A 17,814-nucleotide genomic window follows, 5' to 3' on the forward strand; every position below is an offset into this window, starting at 1 on the left:
TTAGGATGAGTGCGGAGGACTACTCTGTTATGATGAAATTTGGTGTAAGGGGCCTGGGCTACCAGGGCCTGAAGCTCACTGACTCTACGAGCTGAAGTAACTGCCACCAAGAAAATGACCTTCCAGGTCAAGTACTTCAGATGGCAGGAGTTCAGTGGCTCAAAAGGAGGTTTCATCAGCTGGGTGAGAACGACATTGAGATCCCATGACACTGTAGGAGGTTTGACAGGGGGCTTTGACAAAAGCAAACCTCTCATGAAGCGAACAACTAAAGGCTGTCCTGAGATCGGCTTACCTTCCACACGGTAATGGTATGCACTAATTGCGCTAAGGTGAACCCTTACAGAGTTGGTCTTGAGACCAGACTCAGACAAGTGCAGAAGGTATTCAAGCAGGGTCTGTGTAGGACAAGAGCGAGGATCTAGGGCCTTGCTGTCACACCAGATGGCAAACCTCCTCCATAGAAAGAAGTAACTCCTCTTAGTGGAATTTTTCCTGGAAGCAAGCAAGATGCGGGAGACACCCTCTGACAGACCCAAAGAGGCAAAGTCTATGCTCTCAACATCCAGGCCGTGAGAGCCAGAGACTGGAGGTTGGGATGCAGAAGCGCTCCTTCGTCCTGTGTGATGAGGGTCAGAAAACACTCCAATCTCCATGGTTCTTCGGAGGACAACTCCAGAAGAAGAGGGAACCAGATCTGACGCGGCCAAAAAGGAGCAATCGGAATCATGGTGCCTCGGTCTTGCTTGAGTTTCAACAAAGTCTTCCCCACCAGAGGTATGGGAGGATAAGCATACAGCAGACCCTTCCCCCAGTCCAGGAGGAAGACATCCGATGCCAGTCTGCCGTGGGCCTGAAGCCTGGAACAGAACTGAGGGACTTTGTGGTTGGCTCGAGATGCAAAGAGATCTACCAAGGGGGTGCCCCACACTTGGAAGATCCGGCGCACCACTCGGGAATTGAGCGACCACTCGTGAGGTTGCATAATCCTGCTCAGCCTGTCGGCCAGACTGTTGTTTACGCCTGCCAGATATGTGGCTTGGAGCACCATGCCGTGACGGCGAGCCCAGAGCCACATGCTGACGGCTTCCTGACACAGGGGGCGAGATCCGGTGCCCCCCTGCTTGTTGATGTAATACATGGCAACCTGGTTGTCTGTCTGAATTTGGATAATTTGGTGGGACAGCCGATCCCTGAAAGCCTTCAGAGCGTTCCAGACCGCTCGTAACTCCAGGAGATTGATCTGCAGATCGCGTTCCTGGAGGGACCAGCTTCCCTGGGTGTGCAGCCCATCGACATGAGCTCCCCACCCCAGGAGAGACGCATCCGTAGTCAGCACTTTTTGTGGCTGAGGAATTTGGAAAGGACGTCCCAGAGTCAAATTGGACCAAATCGTCCACCAATACAGGGATTTGAGAAAACTCGTGGACAGGTGGATCACCACGTCTTCTAGATCCCCAGCGGCCTGAAACCACTGGGAAGCTAGGGTCCATTGAGCAGATCTCATGTGAAGGCGGGCCATGGGAGTCACATGAACTGTGGAGGCCATGTGGCCCAGCAATCTCAACATCTGCCGAGCTGTGATCTGCTGGGACGCTCGTACCCGCGAGACGAGGGACAACAAGTTGTTGGCTCTCGCCTCTGGGAGATAGGCACAAGCCGTCCGAGAATCCAGCAGAGCTCCTATGAATTCGAGTTTCTGCACTGGGAGAAGTTGGGACTTTGGATAATTTATCACAAACTCCAGTAGCTCCAGGAGGCGAATAGTCATCTGCATGGACTGTAGAGCTCCTGCCTCGGATGTGCTCTTCACCAGCCAATCGTCGAGATATGGGAACACTTGTACCCCCAGCCTGCGAAGTGCCGCTGCTACTACAGCCAAGCACTTCGTGAACACTCTGGGCGCAGAGGCGAGCCCAAAGGGTAGCACACAGTACTGGAAGTGACGTGTGCTCAGCCGAAATCGCAGATACTGTCTGTGAGCTGGCAGTATCGGGATGTGTGTGTAGGCGTCCTTCAAGTCCAGAGAGCATAGCTAATCGTTTTCCTGAATCATGGGGAGAAGGGTGCCCAGGGAAAGCATCCTGAACTTTTCTTTGACCAGATATTTGTTCAGGGCCCTTAGGTCTAGGATGGGACGCATCCCCCCTGTTTTCTTTTCCACAAGGAAGTACCTGGAATAGAATCCCAGCCCTTCCTGCCCGGATGGCACGGGCTCTACCGCATTGGCGCTGAGAAGGGCGGAGAGTTCCTCTGCAAGTACCTGCTTGTGTTGGAAGCTGTAAGATTGAGCTCCCGGTGGACAATTTGGAGGTTTTGAAGCCAAATTGAGGGTGTATCCTTGCCGGACTATTTGGAGAACCCACTGATCGGAGGTTATGAGAAGCCACCTTTGGTGAAAAACTTTCAACCTCCCTCCGACCGGCAGGTCGCCCGGCACTGACACTTGGATGTCGGCTATGCTCTGCTGGAGCCAGTCAAAAGCTCGTCCCTGGCTTTTGCTGGGGAGCCGAGGGGCCTTGCTGAGGTGCACGCTGCTGACGAGAGCGAGCGCGCTGGGGCTTAGCCTGGGCCGCAGGCTGTCGAGAAGGAGGATTGTACCTACACTTACCAGAAGAGTAGGGAACAGTCCTCCTTCCCCTAAAAAATCTTCTACCTGTAGAGGTAGAAGCTGAAGGCTGCCGGCGGGAGAACTTGTCGAAAGCGGTATCCCGCTGGTGGAGCTGCTCTACCACCTGTTCGACTTTTTCTCCAAAAATATTATCCGCACGGCAAGGCGAGTCCGCAATCCGCTGCTGGATTCTATTCTCCAGGTCGGAGGCACGCAGCCATGAGAGTCTTCGCATCACCACACCTTGAGCAGCGGCCCTGGACGCAACATCAAAGGTGTCATACACCCCTCTGGCCAGGAATTTTCTGCACGCCTTCAGCTGCCTGACCACCTCCTGAAATGGCTTGGCTTGCTCAGGGGGGAGCTTGTCCACCAAGCCCGCCAACTGCCGCACATTGTTCCGCATGTGTATGCTCGTGTAGAGCTGGTAAGACTGGAATTTGGCCACGAGCATAGAAGAATGGTAGACCTTCCTCCCAAAGGAGTCTAAGGTTCTAGAGTCCTTGCCCGGGGGCGCCGAAGCATGCTCCCTAGAACTCTTAGCCTTCTTTAGGGCCAAATCCACAACTCCAGAGTCGTGAGGCAACTGAGTGCGCATCAGCTCTGGGTCCCCATGGATCCGGTACTGGGACTCGATCTTCTTGGGAATGTGGGGATTACTTAATGGCTTGGTCCAGTTCGCCAGCAATGTCTTTTTTAGGACATGATGCATGGGTACTGTGGACGCTTCCTTAGGTGGAGAAGGATAGTCCAGGAGCTCAAACATTTCAGCCCTGGGCTCGTCCTCCACAACCACCGGGAAGGGGATGGCCGTAGACATCTCCCGGACAAAGGCCGCAAAAGACAGACTCTCGGGAGGAGAAAGCTGCCTTTCAGGAGAAGGGAGTGGGATCAGAAGGCAGGCCATCAGACTCCTCGTCAGAGAAATATCTGATGTCCTCCTCCTCCTCCCACGAGGCCTCACCATCGGTATCAGACACAAGTTCACGGACCTGTGTCTGAAGCCATGCCCGGCTCGACTCCGTGGAACCACGGCCACGGTGGGAGCGTTGAGAGGTAGACTCCCTTGCCCGCACCGGCGAAGCTCCCTCCGCCGACGTCGTCGGGGAGCCTTCCTAGGAGGCGACCGCAGTCGGTACCGCAAGCGGCACCGATGTCGGAGACCTCACCCCGGGCAAGGGGCCAGCTGGCGCCTCACTCGACGGTACCGGTGGCGCAAGCACCCCCGGTACCGGAGGGGAAGGGCGCAACAGCTCTCCCAGGATCTCTGGGAGGACAGCCCGGAGACTCTCGTGCAGAGCGGCTGTGGAGAAAGACATGGAAGCCGATGCAGGTGTCGATGTCAGAGTCTGTTCCGGGCGTGGAGGCTGTTCCGGGCTGTCTATAGTGGAGCGCATCGACACCTCCTGAACAGAGGGTGAGTGGTCCTCTCGGTGCCGATGCCTACTGGGTGCCGACTCCCTCGGCGACCCAGAGCTCTCGGTGCCGATACGGGAAGGGGACCGGTGTCGATGCTTCTTCGACTTTTTGGAACGAAGCATGTCACCGGAGCTTCCCGGCACCGATGAGGAGGACGTAGAATCCAACCGTTGCTTCCTCGGGGCCGAGGCCAAAGAAGGTCAGTCTCGGGGGGGCTGTACCGCAGGAGCCCTCAGGGTAGGGGGAGACCCACCCGAAGGCTCACCGCCACCAGCAGGGGAATGGACAGCCCTCACCTGCACTCCAGATGAAGCACCACCGTCCGACGACATCAGCAGACGTGGAGGTCCCGGTACCACCGACGCCGACGCAGCCTTCCGATGTCTCAGCCCCGATGCAGAGGGTCGATGCCTTGATGCACTCGATGCAGTCGCGGCCGAGGACGAAGGTCTGGATGCTGGCGACGTCGATGCACTCGATACTCCCGGTGCCGATGCCGACGAAGAGCCCGAGAACCAAACGTTCCACTGGGCCAATCTCGCTACCTGAGTCCGCTTTTGTAAAAGAGCGCACAGACTACAGGCCTGCGGGCGGTGCCCAGCCCCCAGACACTGAAGACACGACGCGTGTCTATCAGTGAGCGAGATTACCCGGGCACACTGGGTGCACTACTTGAAGCCGCTGGGAGACTTCGATGTTATGGGCGGAAAAATCGCGCCGGCGAGATCAAAACTCGTAATGGCGAAGATGGCACCACAAAAGAGGGGAAGAAAAAACTTCGACCCGAGGCCACAAAAGGGCCTACCCCGACGACAAAGAAAACTTAACGGAGCAAAAACTCGAAATACAGGAAGGGAAAAAAGACCGAAAAGGTCTCCTTCCGAAATGCTGTTTTTTTTTTTTTTTTAGTAGCGAAAGTGAAAAAAGACGCGCGAGGTCGACTTAAGGGCGCAAACAGCGTAAACACGACCGTACTGAGCGCGGACAAAAGAAGACTGGCCGGCACGAGCCGGTTTTGGGCGGGAAGACGGCCACGCATGCGCGGTGCGCATCGGCGCGCAAGGGCTAGCAAAGGCTTTTGCTAGTGAAGATTCCGATTGGAGGGGCTGCCGTGGACGTCACCCATCAGTGAGAACAAGCAGCCTGCTTGTCCTCGGAGAATACTAAATGTCTATTTTTTTATATATTTCCACCATTCATGATGTATTGTAAGCCATATTGAGCCTGCAAAGAGGTGGGAAAATGTGGGATACAAATGCAATAAATAAATAAATACAATAAATAAAATGGGGCATCAGAGTTATTTGTAGCATTACAAAATAAAAATTTTAGTAGTTTGTGCTTTTTTTATTTTTACATATGAGGTTGTTGTGCAGAAAAAGTAGAACGTGTTAAATTATTGTATAAACATAAAATGAATACCCTTTGTGCAGGCAGGCCATGTTGGCTTCCCCATAGCTCCTAGGCTATCCTTAAAAGTTGTACTAGACACCTAGAGGAATCAGCTCTGTAGATTAGAGGGTAGTTTCTGTGCTCCTGTGTTTTGACTGTCTACTGAGATTTGCTAACACATATGCTAATTACAGTGGAACCAGCTATGATTTTAAAGTGGCCCCCAGCCAGTAGATACTGGAGTGAAACCACAAATTTATTTGTACGTTCATTACTGATCTTGCCTGGGTTGAAACCCAGGAGTGTAAAGCTCTGGTACCTCTCTGAACCATCTAGATGCCTGATCAGTTTAGTTTTGTATTTTTTGTTTCTTTTTAAAAATATATATATTCAGAAAGATGTCTTATCAAATAAGGTACAGGAGCTGAGCAACATAAGGAAACTCGGCAGTACTTGTCTAATCATAGGAGTGCTTTTATGTAACAATTCAATAACTAGTAGTCTTTGTGCCTCCAGTATAACAGATCTTTTGTTGTTTCAAATGCAGTCAGGAGTGAGTTTCACTCATTGTAAGGGACGAAAGAGCTAACAGTAAAATTAGCATTTATAAAACTTTGTACCCTCCATTTTTTTTAATAGCAATGTGAAGAAGAAGGCCTTACCAACGGACTACAGCCAGATGAAGCCTGCTCAGAAACGCAAACTCCTGTGAGTACTTAGCTGAGAAACCATTTCAGCTAGAGCAATGCCTGCATCAGCTTAACTTTCATTTTCTGAGTTCTCGGGTTTTGATTGATAAAAAAAAATATGCACACTATATTCAGGAGAGAGATTATGCCCTTGCACAGATATGCCGACCACATGTATGGTGACTCCTTATTTCATTTAGCCATATCTAGAACATTCTTTACACACGTAGAGGAATACCTGGCAATTGCTTTTTAATCTTTTGGACTGAGTTTTCTATAATTAGTTTGAGGTTAGTTGCTGTGATGAAATTCAGATTTCAGCTGTCTTGTTTTTGCCTTTTTCTCTGTTCAGCTTGTATATTTAGAAAGTCAAGGAAAAGAATAAAATGAACAATAAAACTTCAAGGAAAAGAAGTTGCTTACCTGTAATGCTTGTTCTCCATGGACAGAAGGAATTCTAAGCCATACTGATGATGATGTCATCTATGTTAGCACAGTCGGAACTCATCTCCTAGCTACCATTTTAAATGAAGCTTCCTTCCCACATACACTTACCTCCATAGAATCCCCCTTCGTTAAGGTCATTAGTCTGTCCCAAGCATAAATAGTCTTGGGGGACTTCAACTAGGGAGGGATTGGGTGGACGAGTGTGACTTAGGATTCTTCTGTCCACGGAAGACAAGCGTTATAGGTAAGCAACTTCATTTTCTCTAGAGGATCTTAAAGCCGCAAGATTGATGACTCCTCAAGCTGAGGGTTGCACCTTATACATTCCAGACTCCCAGCAACCTGTAAAATAAGGAGGAGGAGGACGAGGCAAGTTGAAGAACCCAAATTTATTAACATATTTGCAACAATCCAACAATGTACAAATTCAAAAGTACTGTTGAGCCATAACAAGCTGATTTTTTTTAAACGAAGGGAATACAGCAACATAACTTAAGCATCCTAAAAATTAGAAATCTTTTAAAACTAAAGACCCAAAAGTAGTCCCCTGCAAATTCAAAATTATCTAAACAATAATGCTTTGTAAACACATATGAGGAAAACCAAGTCGCTGACCTACAGATTTCTTGTATTGAGGCATTATCACAGACATCATAAGAAGACTGCAACAAAAATTTTTGTAAAGCATTCTAACTCCTTTTAATGCTTCACAACTTTTTTTTTTGTAGACCCTACCATCATAGCCATGTGTTTCACATGTGGGCCAGTCCTTCTGCAAGTTACTTTCATAAATATCCCATATATAAGCCCACGCGCTTAACCTGGTGTTGGCCTCCCAATTGTCTTTTCAAGGTAATGGTGCCTTTTCCCTGGGGCTTACAACTGCTGTCATTAAATCCTGTCGTACTAAAGGCTTAGCCTTCTTATATCAGGTTCTTACAGTAGAGGCCAAACCTTGTTCCTTTGTTTCATTATGTGCAAATTATGGATTATTGCCCTCTGATGTTTTTGCTTGTTTACAATTATGCCATTAGTTACTCACGCTCCTTTCAGCCTTGTTGGTTTCTGAAGTGCATGCTACTGTTTTAGAAACATTTACCTCCCACCCTGTTTACTAAGCTGCGCAGCAGTGCCGACACAGCCCATTCAAAGTGACAATTTGGGGGATTTCATTCCTGTTTCAAATATATGGTTTATATGTATGAGGGGGTTTAATAGTGTATATTAAATTTTATTATAAATAAACGTGCATGATATCAGTTTGTTTCTTGTAAACGCTTTTGCTTCCTTGCTTGTTATTTATCATTAATATTGTATTTATATTATATATGGTTTATTTAATATTTTCTTTATGTTTAGTTTCCTGTGATCAGTTTGTTTCTTAAATTTTAACTGCCAGACCCTTGACCATTCTTCCAACTTTTAGAGATCCTATCTCATGGTATCTGCTCTGTTGGCTATCTTTGTGTAATCCACAAAATGGCAAACTTTTCCTTCTAACCCTTCAGCAATGTCAATCACAAATATATTAAAAAGAATCGGCCCAAGCACCAACCCTTGAGGCACTCCACTACTCACTTTCCTTTCCTCCAAGCAGATTCCATTTACCACCACCCTCTGCCAACTGTCAACCAGTTTCCAATCCAAATCACCACTTTGGGTCCCAAGTTCAGCCCTCTCAGCTTATTCACATGTCTTCTGCAAGGGACCATATCAAAGGCTTTGCTGAAATCTCAGTAGATAACATCTAGTGCACATCCTTCGTCCAGTTCTTTGGTCACCCAGTCAAAGAAGTCAATCAGTTTCATTTGGCAGGATTTTCCTTTGGTAAAGCCATGTTGCCTCAGATCCTGTAACCCGTTGGATTCTAGAAAGTCAGCTATCCTTTCCTTCAGCAGCAACTCCATTATTTTTCCTACCACCGACATGAGACTTACTGGCCTGTAGTTTCCCACTTCTTCCCAGTCTCCGCTTTTGTGAAGAGGGGCCACATCATCTCCAATCCTGCAGAACCTCTCCCATCTCTAAAGATCTATTAAATAAATCCTTAAGAGGTCCTGCCAGGACTTCACTTAGCTCCCTCAGTATCCTGGGATGTTTCCCATCCAGCCCCATAGCTTTGTCCACTTTCAGATTTTCAAGCTACTACTACTACTACTATTTAGCATTTCTATAGCGCTACAAGGCATACGCAGCGCTGCACAAACATAGAAGACAGTCCCTGCTCAAAGAGCTTACAATCTAATAGACAAAAAATAAAGTAAGCAAATCAATTAATGTGTACAGGAAGGAGGAGAGGAGGGTAGGTGGAGGCGAGTGGTTACGAGTCAAAAGCAATGTTAAAGAGGTGGGCTTTAAGTCTAGATTTAAAGGTGGCCAAGGATGGGGCAAGATGTAGGGGCTCAGGAAGTTTATTCCAGGCGTAGGGTGCAGCGAGACAGAAGGCGCGAAGTCTGGAGTTGGCAGTAGTGGAGAAAGGGAACAGATAAGAAGGATTTATCCATGGAGTGGAGTGCACGGGAAGGGGTGTAGGGAAGGACGAGTGTGGAGAGATACTGGGGAGCAGCAGAGTGAGTACATTTATAGGTTAGTAGAAGAAGTTTGAACAGGATGCGAAAATGGATAGGGAGCCAGTGAAGCGACTTGAGGAGAAGGGTAGTATGAGTAAAGCAACCCTGGCAGAAGACAAGACAGGCAGCAGAGTTTTGAACCGATTGGAGAGGGGAGAGGTGACTAAGTGGGAGGCCAGCAAGAAGCAGATTGCAGTAGTCTAAACGAGAGGTGACAAGGGTGTGGATGAGGGTTTTGGTAGAGTGCTCGGAAAGAAAGGGGCGGATTTTACGGACGTTGTAAAGAAAGAAACAACAGGTCTTGGCGATCTGCTGGATATGAGCAGAGAAGGAGAGAGAAGAGTCAAAGATGACCCCAAGGTTTCGAGCCTTGGGGAGAATGAGAGAGCCATCAACAGAAATAGAAAACGGGGGGAGTGGGGAGGTGGGTTTGGGGGGAAAAATGAGAAGCTCTGTTTTGGTCATGTTTAATTTCAGGTGGCATTGAGACATCCAGACAGCAATGTCAGACAAGCACGCTGAAACTTTGGTTTGGATGCAAGGTGAGATATCAGGGGTAGAAAGGTAGATTTGGGAGTCATCAGCATAGAGATGGTAGGAAAAGCTTTCTTCCGTGAATGGCGTAATATCCACTCCATTCCAAGATATTCCCTCGCAACCAACCGCAGTCCTTCTCCAGGATTTTCTTCTGAAGAGAAATATTTGTTTAGCACATTTGCTTTATCCTCATCACTCTCCATATAGCTATTTTCAGTATCTTTCAATCTTGTAATTCTATTCCTATTTTTTCTCCTTTCCCCAATATATCTAAAAAAGGTCTTGTCACCTCTCTTTACATGTTTAGCCATTTTTTCTTCCCATGCTTTTGCTAGCCATATTTCTCTCTTCGCTTCTTTGAGTTTAATCCGGTAATCTTTTCTGTGATCCTCTTGTTGTATTCTTCTGTAGTTCTTAAGCGAAGCCTCTTTTGCCCTTATTTTTTCAGCCACTTTATTGGAGAACTATATAGGCTTCCTGTTTCCCTTGTTTTTGTTTACTTTCTTTGTGTAAAGATCAGTCGCCGTATTTATAGCAGTCTTCAGCTTGGACCACTGCGCTTCCACTTCTCTAGGTTTGGGAATCACTGAAGTAGTATAAGGCTGTCGGGGGACAGAACACTCTTCCAAAACACAAGGAAGGATTCCCTACGGGAAGAATATTGTCCAACAGAGTAGGGAAGGGACACAGGACAACCAAACCAGGCAGGACTCCAGAGGTGTAGAAGGTTAAAAATCTTTATTACTAAAGACCAGATACAATGGACTCGACACGGTCCCGTGTTAGGCCAATAATATGCCTGCTTCAGGAATCAGAGTAACTGTATTTACCTCTCAACGTCTACATTCACTATAAAAGGCATGAAGCCAATAATACTATAATCGATACAAATAACCGCATACGGCGTCAGAGTACCGCCACAAATGCGCCAGCATTGTATCTGGTCTTTGGTAGTAAAGATTTTTATCCATCTACCTCTAGAGTCCTGCCTGGTTTGGTTGTCCCGAGTCCCTTCCCTATTCTGTTGAACAGTACTCACCCTCTCTATATTTAAAACTATTGGGTAATGGCTTTGAGTTTGTTTGGCTGTCAGAACCTATTGTTTTGCTTTCACTGTTGTTGCTCATTGTCGCCCCTCAGAAGCTTCTCTCCTAGGTAACTGCCTAATTTTGCTTAGTGATTGGGCTAGTCCTATATCCGCAAACTTGTACTCTTTCCACCCCTGTGCATTCCCACCGGCAAAAGCACATGCCATCATTTCAAAGCATGCACTCATGCGCCAGTGACTACTTTATTAAGTTATTTACGCTCATATGTAGCCACATCCACTTGTAAATGACTAAAATACTGCAAAAGTGGGTATGTACTTTAGCACTTAAAGTATTCACCCCCTTATAACATTACCCTTTGTATGTGCTTTTCAGAACAGTGTAAGAAAAACAACTTGCAGACTTTCCCTGTATGACCTTAATTTGCCACATATTGCTATTAGAACAAGAAACCACAGACTTAATAGTACATATGGAATGTTTCAGCTCTACCTTTTCCAGTTCTTGAGAAAATTATTGGTTCAGTGGGTGGAGGGCTAATTCTCATTTCCTTTTGGTTTGTATTTCCATCCAGTTCAAGTATTTTAAAATGAAATTTTGCAATGGCTGGCATTCCAAATCTCACCACCACAATGCTAGTTCCAGCATGTGTCTCTGGAGCAAAGACTTCTGAAGGGCAATCAAAATGCAAATAAATAATACTATAAAGAAACCTTTTTACTAATAAAATACATTTCGCTTCTGTAGTACTTATGAAAGTGAGGGACTGTTGATACTTTCTTGGTTCAAAAAGTTTGAATAGGTGCTTGTGGTTTTCTCCCAGGGGCACCATCCTCATATGCCCCTTGGTAAAAGGTATTGTTGAGAGAGCAGATTTACCATGTAACACAAGAAGGTCATTTGACTAGAGAGGGAGCCAAGAGGAACAAAATTGCAGAGCTTTTTGTAAAAGACTGACACTAACCAGGGGCATAGCTACCATTAAGCAGGCCTAGCAAAAAGCCCAGGGCTGCCCATTGATAGGGGTGACCTGCTGGCCTGCCAAGTCACCACTCAGCTTTCCCACCATAATCCAGTATCTCTCCTCCCCTCCACCTTGCCCATGACCTGGCATCTTTCCCTTTCTCTCAGACTGTCTCCGCCTCCCAAATCTACCCTGAAATGTCTTTATGCTAAAGGTCACTGGGAGTTTACCACTATTGCCTGTGGCCTACTCCAGAGCCTTTTCTCTGACACGTCCTACCCCCCTCTGATGCAACTTCCTATTTCTGTCTGAGTGAGACACATCAGAGGGAAAGCTTTGGGGGAGGCCACAGGTAGTCTTAGAGAAGCCCTGACACTGCTGGCAACATCTAGTGTAAAGACAGATTTCAAGGTAGTCACGAGGAGGGGAGTGGTTCGAGAGTAAGGGAGAGATGCCAGATCAAGGGCAGAGGGGAATGGAGAGAGACATTCCGGACTGTGGAGGAGGGGGAGAACAGGAAGAAATGCCAGACGCTGGGGCAGAAGGGAAGTGGGGAGAGATGTAGACAGAAAGAGGTGTTGGACCCAGGATGGAAGGGAGGAAGGGAAAGATGCTGAAAAACGGGGTGAAGAGAGAGAAATGCTGAATTGGGAGGTGGAGGGAGGATGTTACAGGATGAAAGGGAGAAATACTAGACCACTGGGTGAGGGAGGTAGAAATGTTGCATCATGTGGAAGAGGGAGAGGAGAATTACAACATTGTTGCTCTGTGTGCCAGGGTCTCCAAACTATTGCCCTAGAGCTGAAGCTGGAGCTTGAGGCTGACATCAGGGGCTGAGGGATGGGAGAAGGATTCTGGGGGCTGACATATAACTGCAGACTGCTGAAGGGGGCTTTGAATATCTGCCCAGAGGTTTGTTTGCAAAATATCATGTATGTGGCAAAGAGGATGGGGGTTATTGCTTGTCATTCAACTATAATTCCTCAAATAAATAGTCCACTTCCTTCCAGTTTTGGAGGATAAGGAGCTTGCTTGTTTCAGGACGATCTGATTACAGTGATCCACCCTATTATTACCTTGTGGCTAATTACTTTCATTCCTTGCTGATGGGCTCTCCTAAGTGCTGTTTGGCAAGATTCCAGTGGGTGCTGTTTTAATTACCCCTCTCAAGACCTCCAGGGGACCCATGCCCACGGAGATGAAGAGTGGGTTTCAGAAGGCTCATTTTAAGTCTGTTCCCCAGGACCTCGGCTTTCTGACTCCTGGTGCCTAAGTGTATCTTAGGGCATCTATTCTCCCACATAATGCACTAAGGAGTAAGAGCTTCCTTACTTATGTGAACCCTATTTGTGTAGGGGTATTCAGAGAAACAGATAGGCATTCAAGAAATATAGACATAGACTAGGAGAGCAGGGTTAGAAATAATCTTTATTCTCACCAATTGGAACTTCAATCTGGCACACTCATCAGTCAGATTCTCAGGTGGACCGACCGTAGTTCTGCCCTCTGGGTAGAGTTGGGGAAAATTCCAAACTCCGCCTAGATTTGCAGACCTTATAAACCATCTACTGTCCATTCAATTCAATGGGGACACATTTTTTTTTTCATCTGTGAATCATACTTTCTGACAGTTTGCTTAACTGCAGATCAGGTGCCCATCTTCTCCCTCCTTCCCCCCTCCTTTAACCTATTTCTTCATAACTCATTTCCTGAGTTGTAAACATCTTTCCTAATATACGGAGATTAGTATTCATATCTCATAAACCAAGATGCCATCTTTACAAAAGCAGACTCCATCTTATGAACCAAACTTCTTACTATTTTTGCCATCAATTCCTCCATCTTGGCCCTTACACTGTATTTGAATGTCACACTAGATCCTAATAAGGCTTGCCAAGTGGTCCTGCTTCCGCAGGTACTCAGCTACAAGGCCATCATCAGATTTTCAGGCCTAGTCAGTGCTTTTCAGCAGCTTAGGTTATAGAACTCGGCCCATCACTATTCCAGTGGATGGGTCTCAAGTTGTGACACATATTAACATTCCCCTCTTCACCCTATCTCATAGGGTGACACCAGGGTTGTCTTGCATGGTACCATCTATTCCAGAAGGTATCCTGTAAAGCTATCTATTTAGAGAGTCTGATTTAAAGCTGGTATGGCAAAGATTTTGGAATCCTGATCACAACATAGATATCATCTCTGTCTTATTCTAACCCCTCTTGGGGCTAACCCATATCTGCGATTGAGCAACAAACTATAATTACAAAGGCAATATCTTTTAACCTATTAATACGCAAGTTTAATCATACTCTTACATATGTATATATATATTGCTAACAATCATCAAGCTAATTAATACATAGGTTATGTACTAATTATATGCTGATTATACATTTGTATTGGTTACATGATTATATTTCTTCATTACCCTCTTAGCCTTAATCATGATGTCACCCCTCTTGAGACTTGCTCTGTCTCAGTGGTGTTGGGAAGGAATTGCAGTTTCGATTGAGCATTGTTATGGACTCAACAAACATACGACTAGTACTCTGATTGTAGGCCGTCTTAGATTGCAGATGTCCAGAATCCCTAAGCTGGTTGGAATGATTATGAAACTGTATGGGAAGAGAACCTAGGAAAATGTATACTAAGAAGGGCCATACATGGATCTTGACATAATAACTTGGGAACCTGGGAAGCATTTTATATATCCCTTACCCCACTTGGAGCTTAGCCAAACCTACAGAAAGATATGCAACCGAGTCTATAAATATCTACTCTGTTATACCATAGTATTATAGGTTTTGGTGTTATCCTGATTGAAGCAATATCAATTTGAATTACATAAACAGACATAACAGGGGAAACTCTTAGAAAAACAATAAGAACAATAAAGGAAATAATAGGAAAATAAAAATAAAACCTTTTCAATATATAGACAGGATTACTGTTAAACTGAAAATAAAACAAAATATGAATCTATAATGTCCATAAACAGCAACAGTAAATCTCAAGTTGGTTCTGAATTCTTTCATCGATCGTGGTTGAGGCGGTGGAAGCTCTGAAGAATCTGGACGGCGATCTGAAAGATCTAACAGGGCTGGATTTTCACAGCAACTTGGATAAGGAATCAGTAGAAGTGACAGTCACTGCTGGCCTGCTGAAGGAAGTGGCTGGTCTTGAGATGGTTGGGCTGGTAACATCTGGTTCTGCGGCTGGGTAAACCCGTATATCTTTCACTTGGACCCAAGACTTGTGGTCCAGTAGTTTGCAAGGTGTAAAGATTATTGCCACGACCTTGGGGGATCTAACATAATTTGGGCCTGGATAAATCTTGAGGACGCAATACTTGCGGTATACAAACTTGGATCTTTCCATGTCTCTATCCAAGGCATGCACAATCATAATTAGTCCATCAAGAGTCAGAGGCTGGCAAAGGAATAAGCAAAATGACTGTATGCCTGAATGATACCTGTTTGATATCCAAGACTACTATCCATGAGCACATTAATCCTGTGCTGAATTATTGGCTTCTTGTTTCCCAAAGAATTTAAAATTTAAATTTTCATGGCATAACTCTAGAATCTCTAAGCATACAAATATCAAAAATAAGTACTGATGTGCACATTGCACTCATCACAGCAGAGTATAAAACTGATGGAGACAAACCGGAGTGCCTTTTCCTATGTAGGGTCTTGCATTCCATCCAGTTCAAGTATTCTACAATGTAACTTAATTGAAGAATATGGAGGATCTTCGGTGTTTCCAGTAAAGCATGGCTATTTGAATGTATTTTTATGTAATTTTGCATTATTATATTACAACACTTGTACACTTGCTCTGTGGCCCTAATGTGGAAATGAGTGGTATAGAAAAAAGGGAATTTAAATAAATAAAAGGGTTGCAGCCAACAAGACTGAAGCATTAGTTTATATGGAGTTGATTATTTACTGGAATTTCAAAGCTTGGCTGACTTACACAGTGCTTATATTGCCCTTTTTCATGTTTGGAAATGTTTATGTGCTTTTGATGTCAAAAAGCATGTCACCAAATTATTCACTTAAGACATGGTTGCATTTAGATTGCTACATTTGGCTTTCCTCCTTTCTAGTTATTCTCTCTTTTTTTTTTTTTTGAATGCTGTTGTAAACATGACTGTTTAAACTTTGCTCTAGGCTCAAATTGTTAAGGCTCTGTGCCCTGGATTGATTTAGGATTCCTAACCAGGCTCGGTCACATTGCTGTGTATATTCCTGCAATAAATCTGTCTTTACAGATAAGTCAGCCATAAAAGTTCTGTCAGGCAGCAGCCTTCTTTATAGTTTTGGACTGTAATGGAGCAATGATATGAAGCCCTGAGGAGGAAAAGTCAGGAGCAACCTTAGAAAATATTTGTTGGAAAGTGTGGTTGCTTACAGTGTCCTCATGGAGAAGGTGGCAGAGGATAAAGCAATAGCAAACCTTGAGAGCATGGTATATGCACAAAGGATCCTTAGAAGTAAAAAGTGAAGTGCTAGAAGATGCAGAACCTCACAGCCCATGTTTAAGTTTTTTAAGTGGGACAAAATAGGTAATGTGAAGTCTTAGATCTCCTACTGGAAGCACTATCAACCATGCAGTTGGCTTCCTAGTGGAAACTCACATAGCCAGGTCTGTCTAGCAAGCTGCGTAGGAGAGCGAGGAAACTGTATTTTCAAACTATGGTCTTGCTAGGGTTGATAGCTATCGTGATCATTGTAAAACTTTGTGGATAGACCAGAGAAGGGAGAAGTGCTGAAGGTAGTCTTGTATACTCATTTGTCCAAGATGATAAAGTGCAAATGAGGAAGATGGAGGTAGGAGTTTGGATTTGGCTCACACCTTTTTCAGTTGTAGCTCAAGGTGAGTTGCATTTAGGTATAGTAGATATTATTCCTGTCCACAGAGGGCTTGTACCTGAGGCTGTGGGAGGGTTAGGTGACTTGCCCAAGATCATAAAGAGCAATAGTGGGATTTGAACCAGGCTTCCCTGGTTCTCAGCCAGCTGCTGTAACCATTAAGCTACTCCTCTATTCCACAAACTTGTCCTGTTTAAGGAAAAGGCTCTTACAAGCAATCATACTCCCTGGCTGGCAGCTGGGATATATCTTTGCAGTGAGGAACAACATAACTGGGCAGACTACATAGGCTACATAGGCCTAAGAATGAGATAAGTCATAGAGCCATGGCTTAACCAACTTTGAGTGGCGCCCTGCATCGCCTGTAGTTACTATGACTTTGGTTTCTAGCAAAGAAGATAGGGTTAGGATGAGCAGCATCAGTACCAGTACTAGTACCATTGTTGCCAGCCAGCGCATCATTCCTTATCCCCACTTACTGCCAATATGAACATAGTAATCTAACAGCACAACAGTAGTGGTGGCTGCTTGGGCTGCTTCTTCACCTTTGCCTCAGGTACAACTAGATTAAAAGCCAGTTTAGACAAGGAAATCACTCGTGCCTGAATATGTAACTTGCCTTGAACTTGAATGTGGAAAAGGCAAGTAATGCATCCAAAGTGTTTCATTTTGCGTCTATTATTTTGCATTCATATAAGTGTTTCACAATGTTGCCTTGTATCTCTTACTTTTTGCTCTTAGAAGCTCTTGCTGAGGCCACCCCTCCCCCTTTATTATCCTTTTCTTTCTTCTAACATACTTTCAACTTTGTATTTGTTTTCTGATGCTATTTTGCAGAGAAGAGGAGGTGTCCAGGTTTCGTGAAGTCATTGTAAACCCTTCATACAAAGCTAATCCCCTAGCAGCCATTGGAGAGCATCTCGCCAAGAGAATGAAAGAGGAAGAGGAGGGAAACGCCACCTAAGCAAGCTACGGCACGGAAAAGGGTGACAAAGCAAAACTTCAATTTACTCTATGTAAAATGAAATAGTAAAACAATCCCCTTCATCTGAAGTCGTAGAAAACCTGCCATGTTTTGTGAACACTTATCTTGGCTTATGGTACCTCAGCAAGGCACCTCTCTCTGGCTACTGTGAGAGTTTATGCTTAGTTGTGGGCCTGGGACTGGTACAGCATTGTGTCTGCATTTTCATTTTATGGATGGTCAGGTGGAAGGTCATTCTATAACAGGGCACCTGGTAGGAGCTTATTCTTTAAAG

General features: G+C 45.5%; 1 protein-coding gene across 1 annotated transcript in view; it reads left to right on the forward strand.

The window, feature by feature from the left end:
- FAM207A (family with sequence similarity 207 member A) overlaps window positions 1-17,608 on the forward strand; it is a 208,415-nt gene extending 190,807 nt beyond the window's left edge. Inside the window, exons 5-6 of the mRNA XM_030209306.1 lie at window positions 6,062-6,130; window positions 17,393-17,608. Coding sequence (XP_030065166.1) covers window positions 6,062-6,130; window positions 17,393-17,519 — 196 coding nt within the window. The 3' untranslated portion in view covers window positions 17,520-17,608. The remainder of the gene's footprint in view (window positions 1-6,061; window positions 6,131-17,392) is intronic.
- Window positions 17,609-17,814: the final 206 nt, after the last annotated feature.

This window comes from Microcaecilia unicolor, chromosome 7, assembly GCF_901765095.1.
Source record: "Microcaecilia unicolor chromosome 7, aMicUni1.1, whole genome shotgun sequence".
NCBI classification, from domain to species: domain Eukaryota; kingdom Metazoa; phylum Chordata; class Amphibia; order Gymnophiona; family Siphonopidae; genus Microcaecilia; species Microcaecilia unicolor.